The sequence below is a fragment of the Cynocephalus volans genome, chromosome 11 (genome assembly GCF_027409185.1).
Source record: "Cynocephalus volans isolate mCynVol1 chromosome 11, mCynVol1.pri, whole genome shotgun sequence".
Lineage (NCBI taxonomy): Eukaryota > Metazoa > Chordata > Mammalia > Dermoptera > Cynocephalidae > Cynocephalus > Cynocephalus volans.
This window is the reverse complement of record NC_084470.1, coordinates 60,579,154-60,592,052: the sequence shown is the minus strand read 5'-3', so window position 1 is coordinate 60,592,052 and position 12,899 is coordinate 60,579,154. Positions and strand designations below refer to the sequence as shown.

Below are 12,899 nucleotides of genomic sequence, written 5' to 3'. Positions count from 1 at the left end.
GCCGCAGGCCGGGGATTCTTTCCGCGGATGGGCGAAGAGAGCAAGCACCAGGCCTGGGGGCGGGGTAGCACATCGAGAGCTCCGACCGCGGCTGCGGCGCGGGCCAGTAGGGCAGGCTCAGGGCTGCTCGGGGACGAAGGGCGCGCGGGCACAGGCGGGCGCGTGGCCGCGGCGGGGGCGCGCGGGGGCGGGCCGGCAGGGAAGGGAGGGCGAGAGGAGGGCGGCGCCGGCAGGTTGGCGGCGGCCGCTATTTGAGCGCAGGTCCCGGGCCAGGCGCTCAGAGCGCTTCCAGCCAGCGCGGCGGGGAGATCGCGCCGCGCAACCCGCAGAGGCGCTGCGGCCGGTGCAGCCCCGAAGGCCCCGCGCTGAGAAGGCTGCGGAGGAGAAGAGGCCGGATTGTCGCCCGCCGCCGCGGCCCCCCACCCCGCCGCCGCCGCCGCCGCCGCCGCCCCCCCTGCCCGCGGCGCCGCATCTTGAATGGAAACATGGCGGTGCCGGCTCGGACCTGCGGCGCCTCTTGGCCCGGCCTGGCGCTGACCGCGCGCCCCTGGCCGGGCAGCGGTTCCCGGCTCGGCCCCGGCACCGGACGCCCGGCGTCCGGGCTCTTGCTGCTGCTGTCGTCGCTGCTGCTTCTACCGCTCCTCGCCGCCCCCGGCGCCTCCGCCTACAGCTTCCCCCAGCAGCACACGTAAGTGGCCTCAACCGGCCGCGGGACCCCGGCCGAGCCCTGCGCCCCACTCCGCCCCATGGTCCGCCCCGGTCCCTCCCCGCGCTCCGCGCCAAGACTGGGGCTCTGGGTTCGGCTGTCTGCTGCGCCAAGCGGTGGGGGCCCCAGCCTCGAGGGCTGGCAGCCGCGGTCCTGGCGCTTGTGGCTGCATCGCGAAACTTCCCCACGCTGCCCCTGCTTCCCCCAATGCCCCCAGACGGGGCGGGGCAAGATCTTCAAGCCCCGAGCTTGTCGGCTGATTCTCCTGCCGCTGCCCTAGTGAGAGGGGAAAGGGAATCCAGGGTTGGGTGAGGGGGCGGCCAGCGACCACTGCCCGGCGGAGTTGGAGCTGCACATCTGCCCCACATTCCCTCCCCCGTGTGAACCTGGCGCTTTAGAGCCAGGCTGTGAGCACCTCCACACCTGTCTTCATGGGCCTTTTCTTTCGGCGGGCGGGGGGAGGGTTACAGAGGATGTGAGCACCTTGCTGTGGCCAGTGCCACGGAGGGGATCAGTGTCCCCTGTTCTTGACCCCCCTCCACCTGAGGGGAGGGTCCCCTGGAGATCTCAGTTGGGAGAGGAAGGTGTTGGGGTCAGGACAGAAGGTGAACGGTGGGGAGGACCCCTGCTGGCTTCTGATGCGCTGTCAACAGGATAATAGCATCTCCTGGCTCTGCCATCTTCAACTCATTCTCATGGTGCTTCTGAGCCTTTTTGCCCTCCCCAAGAGTCTACAAACTCAGGTGGCCTCCTCCGTTTGAGCTTGGCCAGATGTGCCTGGGGCTAGGAGTGGACGTTTAGTGTGTGTGGCCTTTAGGACAGCATCTGTTTCTTGATACTATGCCCCAGACATATGTCAGTGCCCAGACACCCCCTTGGGGCACAGTGCCCACCTTGCTTCTGTTATCTGTCACTGGGTTTGAAGAGGCACCTGTCCCTGGACTCCTTTGGGGCATGAGTAGTTGGGCTACTGGTGGCCAAGGAGAAGGATCTGGCCTCAGGGAAGAGGAGAGGCTGGCTCTGCGTCATTCGACCAGTTGTGCCCAAGGGTAGGGGCCCCTGATTCTGCCACAAAACCTGTGGACTCCAGCTTGTGGGTTCTCCCAGATGTGGGAAAGACAAACTCGGGAAAGATACTGCTCTGGGTCTCTCTCTGTCTTGTCATCTCTGTCCTTATACAGTCTGGCTGGCTGTGCTCAGGCGGTTGATCAGTTGGCAAATTACAGGTGCCGCACGGACATGTCCTCTGTCAACTGTCTGGATTTTTCATGGGTGTATGTGGGGGGTGAGCAGGGAAAAGAGAATCGTATGGAAGTTCAGGACTGGTGGGTGTGTTATTATCTTTCATTTGCTGTGATGAAAATGGACTTAAACCACAGTGTTTAAAAAGTGCAAAAGCGTTATTTTTTGTTATTCTTTCTTTGTCAAAGCCAAGCATAAGCCAAGCCACAGTTATTTTTTTCCTAGCTGCTTCATAGCTCTGTGAGTGAAGGTTTAAGTAGATGTCTCCTTCCACCTCTCACGACCTCGCTCCCTTTCCCTGCAACCTGCTGTGGGTCAGATGGCTGCTGGGTCTGCATGGGTCTCTCCTAGAAGGCCAATGTGAGACCCTGACCAGAGTGGACACCTGTCCCTCTGTCCCCAGCCAGAAGATGGTGAGGCGGGTGTGACGGCAGCAACACATTTCCAGCTGGATGTTCTTGTCAATATAGTTGGAGCTAATTCGAGGGTTTGGGACATGTCTTGCAAATCATAATTAGGGAGTGGGGGTGGGGTGGGGGCTGCACAGCTCTGAGGGTCCATGGGGAAGTGACTAATGGTGCGATGACACGGAGGGTTTTCTGTGACAGCTAGCGCCCTTCAGCTGCCCTGGTCCCGCAGATGCGGATGCCCATTGATCCTTGGAGCGAGAAGGGGAGGGAATCTTGAGGTCCCCTGGCTAGTTGGAGTTGGGGCTTTTGTTGAACTATCATGAATGGCTGAGGCTGCCGCTGGGGCCAGAGGGCTCGGTGGAGCTGCTCAGGGGCAGGTGGCCTCCTGAACCTTCTCCTGGGTCAGCGTGGCCAGGTCAGGATGACTCTTTGATACAGGTGGATTTCTAAGATGCAGAGTGGGACCCTCAGCCTCATGGCACTGGGTGACAACCCCTTAGTGGGGAGGGCCCTTGATAGGAAGGTCATTTCCTCATTAGCGCATGCCAGTGCAAAGCAGCTTCGCAAGCTGCTAGGTTTAAGAAAGTGAGGGTTTGGGGTCCAGTGGCCGGTATTTCTGTAATCGCTCTGGCAGCATGGCTCTTACCCACCAGGCGAAACGGACTGAGGCTGCTGCTGGATTGAAAAGGGCAGAGGAGTTACTGCTGGAGGGAGGACAGGCTTCAGTTTTAGGGAGGGGAGTGCCTCTTTCACCCCACCTGGGCCTGGATCAGAGTTTCAAACAAGGAGGAGGGAGGCTCCATGTGTTTGTTGTACATGTGTGCATGCATATGCATACACTGGTGTGTCTGAGGGCAGGGGAAGGTGGAGTCAGAGTGCACTCCCTTTCACCTGCTTCCTCCTCTTTCAGTTAAGCCCACCCCAGCTTCAGGCCCGCTGCTGGCTGAGGGCAGCACTCACGGCTTTCTTCTCCTGTGTCTTTCCCTCCCCCTCCCCTGCCCCCCCCTTGCAGATCTCTCATCTTTTCTTGTCCTACTTCCTTGTCCATCCTGCTCATCAATGTGTGCCCACCCTGCCCTGCCTGCCTCTTTTGTCCTCTCTGTTGGGTTCTGTACCCTGTTCTCCAGCGTCCCTGGGTTTCTTGTCCCCTACTCCTGGAATCCTGGCTGAGTGCTGGTTGGCGGCCCTGGCAGAGCTGGCTGCCTGGCTGCACCCTCTCAGCCCAGCTCTGCTCCATTGGTGATGTTGGCCAGTGCCTCCCTTTCTTTGGGGGTGGGTGGGGAGCAGTAAAGGGCCTAAGGAGTTTGGACCCCTAGCACACTAATGACAGCCAGAGTACATGCTCCTCTGCTGAGTGGTGGACACATGGGAAATGGTGCCCACAATGGGGCCTGCGTCAGTCTAGCTATAGTTAATGGTGGGTGACGTGTATCTGCCTGGGCCTCCAAGCCCCTGTTTCTACCTCCCTATGGCTCTCCCTGTTGGAGAAAGGCAATATCACACATCTGGGTCCCCCATCTTCCCAACAACCTGCTGCAGCTTTTGCAGGAGGGAGGGGGTGAGGTTTTGTGGCCTGCTGCTGCCATCGCCAGGATGCAGAGCTGCCAGGTGCTTGCATCCTACCTGAAGTGGAGGATTTTCGGCAGGGGACTCTTGGCTGCTGCTCCCCCCGTGGACCCCACCTTTATTGGGCACTTCATCCTGACTAGCTGTGTTAGGCTAACTCCTGAGAAAGGATGAAGCCCATTTTAAGACGAGTCCCCTCAGTCTTCAGGTGAGTCTCACTCTGGATTCTTTGTCACACTCGTGTCCCCAAGGAGAGGCTGTCTCCAGAGTGAAGCTGGCCCCACAAGTGGAGCAAGCACTTCTGCGGTCAGTGTCTCCTCCACTCTGCCTGTGTGCAGGGGGCCACTGCCAGCTCTTGGCACCTTGGATGTGAACTGGTGGTTACTGCCTGCTCCTGGGAGGAGGCAGTCTGGGGACATGCTGCTTGTCAGGTATAGGCCCTGTGACCTCAAACTTTGGCCTCCAGAGCTGACCCTTTCCATTGGGAAGACCTTGCCTTAGTTTCCCCAACTTAGATAATAGAATCTGCTTAGGAGGCTGGTGATGAGAATTAATGGGAGAGGGTGTGGGCTCTGGTGGGCAGGGAGAGCTCTGTTGGGCACCACAGCAGCCATTGTTAACATCAGCATCAAGCCCGGGTGCCACAGCCATGGCCCTCACCTGCCAGCCTTCTCACAGTGCTGCTGTCATGGACTAAGTATTTCTCTCTCTCAGCTTCGCTCATGCTGTCTCATCATCACCATGTTCTCAAGGATTTAGATCCCCTCTCTTAGGGTCTCATACCCACACCTTCTGGTGGCCTCCCCCCATCCCATCTCTGAGCTGGGCCACTTGCTTAGGCTATACCCACCCACACAGGACACGAGCTCCCAAAGACAGACACTGGACCACCTCCTTCTCTTCCTCCCTGCAGCCCAGCTTGACAGTGGTGGGGGATGTTGCCAGGCTAATGGTGGCCTCTGCTCACTGAGCCCAGGCCAGGGCCCTCACCCGCATTACTGCCTAGACCTCAGAACCTGTGATCACACCCATCCCACAGATGGGGAGACTGAGGCTAAGAAAGATGAAGGGGCCTGCCCAAAACCCACAACTACTGGAGGCAGGGCTGGGAAAGGATTGATCTGTCAGACACTTAGCTGCCCTGCCAGGGGGCTGGAGACATCTGAGCAGTGGACCCAGGAAATATGTGTGTGTGGTGGGGAGGGGCTCAAAATCTGAGTCTTTGGGAAGAAAACGAAGAGGCCTAGAATGTGGGAGGTGGGCCTAATCCTCCCAGCTGTAACCTTTCCTGCTCTGTCTCTCTTTCCTCCTCTGGGTCTCAGGCAATCCTGAGGGGCCTTCTTTAGCCTAAGGCTGCCCTGCCAGCCCAGGTGTTCATAGCCCCAGTGCCCACCTCCACATGCCACAAGCCATCAGAGAGTGTCCCTGGCCCAGAGTTTTCCCTCCTCTGAGGCTCTGAATCATGAGCCAGGCCTTCTCTGCAGGGAGGGATATGGGAGGGCAGGAAGAGCTCCATCTTAAGAAGGCCTTTCCCTCTCCAGATTCCAGTGTGATTACAGGAGAGAAAGGTCATGGGGGTAAGGGTGAGGCCAGGAGGTTGTTAATGAAATCCTGAGGCTGGATCCTCTCCCTAGTCCCTCTACAGTTTTGCTAGGCCCAAGGGGACTTCAGAGGACTCCAACCTTATAGATGCTTGAGGATTTCATGCCTCTGGATGGATGTGTCTTGGGGGGCTGGAGAACCACAGTTCTTGAGGGCTTGTTACTAGGGAACTATTCAAGGGGCAGCTGGAGGTTTGGGAGTCAGAGCAGAGGGGCCTGGGCCTGTGTGGCAGGGCCGTGTTTCTTGTGGGATGGGAGTGGTCTCTTTCTCTTCTCCTTTGCCTTCCAACCACTTCACTTCCACTGTGAGATCTGTCTCTGGACCTGGTGATCTGTGTCTTGAAGTGATTGGACTCTGGGACTCAGGCCTGGGGAGGGAGCACTAGGGCCTAGCGTATTCTGAGGCAGGGGTGGGGGGCTTCCCCACTGCTGGCTATAGCCTTCCAGCCAACTGGGGAGATTCTCTTCATGTCAGGGTTTTTTTGTTTGTTTGTTTTTGTTTTTGTTTTTCCTGGTGCCTACTGTCTAAACAAGAAGCTACAGAATCAATACTCTTGTTCCCAGAGGGAAGTGTATGTGTGGTTTTTGCTTTTTTTCCTTTCCCTTTCTCTCTTGTCCTGTGTAACCTGAAGAGCTTCCTGAGCTGCCTGTGGCTAAGGGCAGGAAGGAATGGAGGGGGGCAGTGCAGGTGACCACAGAGATTGAGATCTGCAAGGTCCCCACAGGTGTCTTTTGGGGCCTCCCTAAAGGAGTCAAGTGTTCTGTCATTTGGGCCCATACAGTCTGAGCCTGACCTTATGTGGGCAGGACCTGGGGGACAGGTCTTAGCCAGGCCTTGCCTTGCTGCCTTATGACTCTAACCATTGGCTTGGTGTCCCCAGTCGTGCTCACCTTATCTGGGCCCCATGGGCTTTTCCATCTGAGTATGGTCTAGCCTTGCTTGGGCTCCAGCCAATGCTAGTGCTGGTGGCTGAGCCTGATGAGGGTGGGGCCTCACAGTGGAGGAGTCTTCCCACAGGGCACTTCCCCACCCTCCAAGGTGGGGACCCTCTGTCAAGGGCAAGCCCAGCCCAATCTTACCTGGGTAGCTTGCTTGGTGACCTTGGATAAAGTTCCTCTTCCCCCTGGGCCTTAGTTTCCTCTCTTTTAGGGTCCTTCCAACTGTGACATTCCAGTGCTCTAAGAATACAGTTCTGGGCTCTTCCTGCTCCTCTCCACAGTCCGCTCTAGCTGTGGGGTGAGGCCTGACCCCCAGTTCAGCTGGGCCTTGCCTCTTCCAGTGTGAGGTGCCTGGACCTCCCGTATCCTAGCCATTGGCCATACCTGGGTATCTTATAGCTGCTTTTCAGACTGACCCACTTTGAGCTCTGATCAGCCTAATTGTTCAGCGGGAAATCTTTCCTGCCGATCATTAACCATCTCTCCCCACCTTGGAAATGATCCTCATTAAAAAAAGGGGAAAGGAGTGGGTGAGAAGGGTGAGCAATCACTCCCTCTACCTGTCCCTTCCCTACCCCTCTGAGACTCTGGGCTCCTTGCTTCCCCCTCTATGCCTTCCTTCCCTCCTGGCCACTTTTTTCTGAATTAGCCCTCTCTTGGTACGCACTTAGACTCTGCCACACCTTTCACCAGCTGTGTGACCTTGGGAACTTTCTCCTCCTCTCTGGGTCTTGGGGCCTCATCTGTAAATTGGAGTTCCCCTGATCTTGCTATCTCATAGGGTTGGGGTATCATAGGTTGGGAGGGTTGGGCCCAGCCCCGGAGAGTTTGTGATGAGGGCATGTGTGTCCTGACTGGATCTAGGGGGTTTCTCAGTCCAACTGGGCCTGCTCTGGTGCCAGACACCTGGCCCCTCACCCATAGCACCCAGCACCCAGCCAGGCCCTATAGGCACCTGGGACCCAATTGTCATTTCTGGGTCTTTCCTCTTGTGCTTGGCTCTTGCCTTGGCCTGTGTTTACATGCAAGCTTATAGGTGGAAGTGTCTACATCTGTACATTCATGTGTGTGTACATGTGTTGGGTGTGTGCGTGTGTATACATATGTGGGTGTTTGTGCTTGCACATTATTTGTATGCATGTGTCTAGGTGTGTGTGCACATGCATGCTCATGTGTATACATAGGTGTAGGTGTGTGCACAGGAATTCAAATGTGGGCATGTGCTTGTGTGTGTAGTGTGCATGTGTAGTGCAGGCACATGTACAGTTTATCTCTTTGCACCCAGATTGTGCTCCCAGTACCTACCTTCAGCACCCACCTTTGAGATTAATGCCAGGGCTCAGCTGGGCAAACTCTGGCAGTGGGAAATAGCCTCCTAGTTATTAGGAACAGTGTTTTGCAAACTTTTACATCAGAAACAGCCTGAGTTAAGGCTGAGCTGGAAAGTTTGATCATCTACCAACTGGCTAGATGATAGTCTCCGAAGGAAATACACAGAGGTTGCGTCCTTGTAATTCAAATTTTTGCAAATTGAATGATATTTAGATTCATGGGAGGACTTGGGACTCAGAGGAGCTTCATGAGTCCTTTGTGAAGTGAAGCATCTCTGCAAACAGCCCTTTCGTGTGGAAAATCTGGAGGGAGGGCGTGGAGGTCGGGCTCAGGCAGAATGGGAAACCCTTGCTGTGTGACCTTGGGCTGGCTTTTTTTTCCCTTCTGGAGTGGGTACTTCTTATTTGCACACTGAAGGGCAGGACACTGGCAGCTCTTGGAGCATCTGCTACAGGTTTGGGGTCCTCCCCCTCAGCAAGACATTCTTGCAGTCAGCAGGCATGATTTGGAGTGTAAAAGCTTCGGCTTGATGAGCCCTGCACATTCCTCTCTTTGGAGCATCTCCAGTGAAGCTGCTTCCTTTCAAGGATGAATTTTGTCTCCTTCATAAACAAGGCTGTCCAGGTATCCTGTACCTGGGCACTGGCCTCTGGACTGTGTGGGCCCTAGTCTGATGGGTTCTGAGGCCTGAGAGAACCTTAAGTTTTGCTTTTCTGGCATTCTCGGGGCCTGTGTGTTGTTAGTGCTGTGATGGCCCAGGGTCCTCAGTATTTTGGGAAGGGGCTTCTGCAGAGGGAAGGCAGAAGTGGCTGCAAGCTGAGGAGCCTGTAAGCAAGGAGGATTCCTGTGGGAGCAGGGATCCTGGGTGGAACCATCTCCTTGGGTAATATGGGCCTTGCATGCTTCCCTGACTTGGGAAGGCCATATCACAGCCACTGAAGTCCCTGGAGGCCCCAATGCCTGCATCACATAGAAAGGGAAACTGAGGCCCAAGGTGGAAGGAGATAGCCTTCAGGCCCCATATTTCTTCTGGCAGGGCTCAGTCCCCAGCCCTAGTGCTCAACATATGCTGCTCAAATGGTGACTTCCCATTCGGCCTTCCTTGCACTATGACATACAACTGTTTCTCTTAAATAAAAATGTCCATGGCATGGGGTGAGGGAGCAATCTGAGGTCTCCTTTGGCAAACCCGCAGAGCAAGGTACATATGTGGCATGAGGCCCCACTCCTGGTGTTTCTCTTGGAGTACACCTTAATGCTGATGTGGTGTTTTAGAGTCACCAAAGCTTTCTGAGTCCCCTTAGGAAGGACAGCTTTGTCACCAGGCAGGGCAGAATGGATGGGCCAGCATGTTCCTGAGATGGTAGAGGCCCCTGCTCTGCCATGAGTTTCCAGCCTGATGTGGCATTTTAGTCTTGATAACTTCCTTCCACAGTCTGTGTTCTCCTCCCGCTGGCGCTGCCTGAAATGCTGCATTTGAAGCCTTAAAGGTCAGGCTGGGTGCTACCACTGATTCCAGCAAACAACAAAACAGCCCACCCAGCCCTGCTCCCAATTTCATTTATTAGAAAAGAAAACGAGCTGACAGAACAGGCCTCCAGGCTGAAGGCCTTCATGGATGGACATTTCTACTTTCTTTCTGTGAGCAGAGGCCAGGGCGGGTGTCGTGGGTCCCTGGGACTCTTCCCTTCTCTCCTTGGACCCCTAAGGCATGCTACAGTGTCTCCCATTGGGAGTTAGCCATGATCTTGCACCTCAGAAGCCTACTGTGGGCCCAGTCCAACTTTTCAGCCTGGCATTCGAGGCCCTGCCTGGGCTGGCTCTGGCCTCTGGCCACTAGCCCTGGTAATATCCCAGCTTCAGGTAGCCTGAGCCACTTTCAGGTATTAGTAGGAGCTCTGGCCTCCCCACCTTCTGGCCTTCACTCACCATGTCCCTCTATTAGGCTGGCCTGCTCAGCCTGAGCACTGGGGCAAAGAGTCTTCCTGAGTGATGCCTTCCTCTGGCTCCCTACCCCTTGCGAGCCTTTCCTACAACCCTGTGCCCCCTCCTCCAGCTCTGTGCCAGTTCACAGGAGCACTCAAAGAGTAGGCATTGCGCTGACTGCTTAAAAGCTGTATCCAAGGAATGTATTTGGCTTCAAGGAAAAGAAACTGCTTCTGTGCACACCTTGACAACCCCAGCATGACGGATTTTTCCTTCATGGTTAGTCCCTTTATCCCCTGACACGGAGTCAAAAGGTGTGTGATGTGGGCTGTCGGCAAGGACCAAGTCCTCACCCATGCCCTGCCTAGCTGGCCTCACTTTTGGTGTGGCTGTCTGTCCTTGGCTCACTTCTTATGGCAACAAGATGGTTGCCACAGCTCCAGGCATCATGTGCAAACCCAGACATTAGGCATAGAAGAGATGTTGCCTCTGGGTTCCTCTTCAGAGGAGAGGAAACCTTGCCCAGAAGCCCCCAGCTGACTTCCCCTCAGACCTCATTGGCTGGCACTGGGTCACATGTCCACTCTAAACCAATCCCTGGCAGTCAAGATGATACGCTGTGATTAGCTCAGGCTAATCAGAATTTACCCTTGAGCTGAGGATGGGGTCACCTTGGGGCTGTAGGTAGAGATTCTGCAGACTTCGGTTTTGTTAGAAAGAAGGGAAGTGATGGAGGACAGGGAGGCAGTGCCGGCTACAGGGTCAGTCAAGAGGCCTGAAGGTGGGAGGGGAGGGAAGGGGTGGCCATGCTGGAGGAAAGGTTTGTAAAGGAAGGCGTTGTTTGAACCACATCCGTCCCTACTACCCGGGCCCTGGGTAGTGAAATCAGTCCATTTTTATCCCCGTTTCACAAACAAGAGAAATCAAGGCTTAGCAAGGCTAAGTGATGCTAAAATTACAGAGAGGACAAGTGGTGGAGGCAGGACTCTTGCCCAGCACTCAGATCCAAGCTCTCAGCCACAGCCTCACACAGCCCTTCTTCTGCAACTGACCTCCTCCAGGCAGCCCCTGGCCACAGGACCCTTGGGTGTCCCCACACTCCCTCGCTGTTCCATCATGTGTGTCCCTCTGCAAGGGCTGCCTTCTCATCAGGCTGAAGTCCTTGGAGGGTTTATCATGGGGGCTGCTGGCTTTCTCACTGCACTAGTGGCACCCCCAGGTTCCTTGGAGACACCTCAGGGACCAAAAATAGATTTTTGGCCCCCAATCCCCCTCCCAGTAGGTCCACCTCACCTTCATCTGTGATATGGGTGTGGGTCAGTGGGTACTATGGGACCAGTTTAACTCATATGGTACAGATGAGGAAACTGAGGCTCAGAGAGAGTCACTGCCTTGGGCCTCTTAGCAGTTGAGACAGTCTAGACCCAGACCCAGGAAAAGGAGCAGCCACTGCCCTCAAGTTGTCATGTGATACCAGTAGGTTTGGTCAGTCAGGGGCCTGAAGGAAGTCATTCACATCACCCTCCTGTCTCAGGTGGGACCAAGGGCAGACTGTCCTGGCCAACAGGAAGCCACCAGTTCAGACAGTGTCTAAAAACAGGGATGGTGTGGGTGGGCTAAGAGGACGCTGACAAAGGAGCATGTCCTGCTGCTGTGGAGCTGTGCAGCTGACCTGGCCTTAATGGGCCACAGCCGAGGAAGCGACCCATGGACGTGGCCAAGGGGAAGGCCCAAATTTGGCTGAGTGCTGCCTGTGAGACTTCATTCTCATCTTGGGGGGACGGCAGCTGCATGTGGGGTGTTCTTGTGCCTACTCAATAGAGAGAGGACTGTGTGTGACAAAATCCACGGTCCAACATGGCCATGTTCTCATGACCTGGCACCTGGCCCTTCCTGTTACTCTCTGGGCTCTGTTCCCTGCACCAGTCCTGTGTCCAGGCTGGGTACAGTGTCCGTAAATTGGTAAGCCAAGGACACAGGGCTTAGGACTGTGTGTTAAGGCCTGGACTCTGTCCTGCTCCTGGGTTGGGGTGCCCCTCTGGCCACTGTTCCTCACCTGACACAAGAGGGGAGAAGGCTCTCTGGGGCTGGCCAAGGGTCAGGGAAGAAAAGGATCTGGTCTCTTCTGGGCACAGCTGTGAGTCCTCCAGACCAGGACAGACCTCCTCTGAGCTGATTCTCCTTCCGAGGCCTTCTGCAGTGGCCTGCCGGGAGCTTGTGATCCCGTTTCCTGTGTGCACATGGAACAGAGGGGCAGAGCAGTCTAGACTCACTCCCCGTTCCCCTACCTCTCCATCTTTCACCCTCCCTCCTCCTACCCACTTCATCCCCCTGCCTCCAGGGCTGAGCCTAGCATTACCCAGGCATGGAGACTTGGAGGGAGGGAGGCAGCACCTTCAGTTATTTGTGCCAGACCTTGGCTGGTGCAGGCCCCAGAAACCCCAGGGGCTTCTGCAGTGGGGTCTCTGGGCCTCCCCTCTGCACTTCCTCTCCCAGTCTCCTCCTAGCCCATCCTAGCCTCAGCCCCTGTCCAGCTCACTGTGGGAGTCTGGGCAAGTCTCCTGACCTCCTCTGAGCCTCAGTGTCCTTATCATTCCCAGCACCCTCCAGAGTGATGGGTCCTTCTGCAGCTGACGATGATGCTCCCTGCCCCTGCCACCCCACCTACGAAGCTGTCATTTCTGTCCTACTCTGTAAGCTGGTGCTTGTGGAGACCGCAGCCGAGGGGGCTGCTTCTGATAGACACAGGGGTTGGGCTGGGGGATGGACACAGGAGGGGATCTCTGCCTTCAGGACTGAATGCCCACCAGGGCAGCAGCCATCTCCTTCCATGGGGGCTTAATGAGCACCTACTATGCACTAAGCATAGAAGGAGCTGGGGAGAGGTTGAGTGGGCTGCAGAGGGCCCTGCCAACCCCAAGCAGGACCTACCTGTGGTCCAGCTGATGTCTGCATGTCCCTCAGTGTTTGGCTGGGAGTCACTGTCCCTTGAAACCTTCCATGACCTCCCTCTGTGGGTCAGGAGCCACCTAGGCTGCTTCAAGTCCCCCTCCTCCCCATTCTTGACCTGCAGTAGACCTTGCTGCCTGATGTTCACACCAATGCCTCCCCTTTAATGCTATGTGCCTGGGATGCAGGGGCAGTGGCCACCTGTCCTTGGCTGGAGTTCCAGGTTAG

General features: G+C 56.2%; 1 protein-coding gene across 5 annotated transcripts in view; it reads left to right on the top strand.

The window, feature by feature from the left end:
* The first annotated feature begins 297 nt into the window (after nt 1-297).
* The window catches only part of CACNA2D2 (calcium voltage-gated channel auxiliary subunit alpha2delta 2), a 132,527-nt gene continuing 119,925 nt past the window's right edge, over nt 298-12,899 (top strand). For all 5 annotated transcript variants that reach the window (XM_063115462.1, XM_063115461.1, XM_063115460.1 and 2 more), the window contains exon 1: nt 298-688. In XM_063115462.1, the coding sequence (XP_062971532.1) occupies nt 486-688 (203 nt within the window). In that variant the 5' untranslated portion in view covers nt 298-485. The remainder of the gene's footprint in view (nt 689-12,899) is intronic.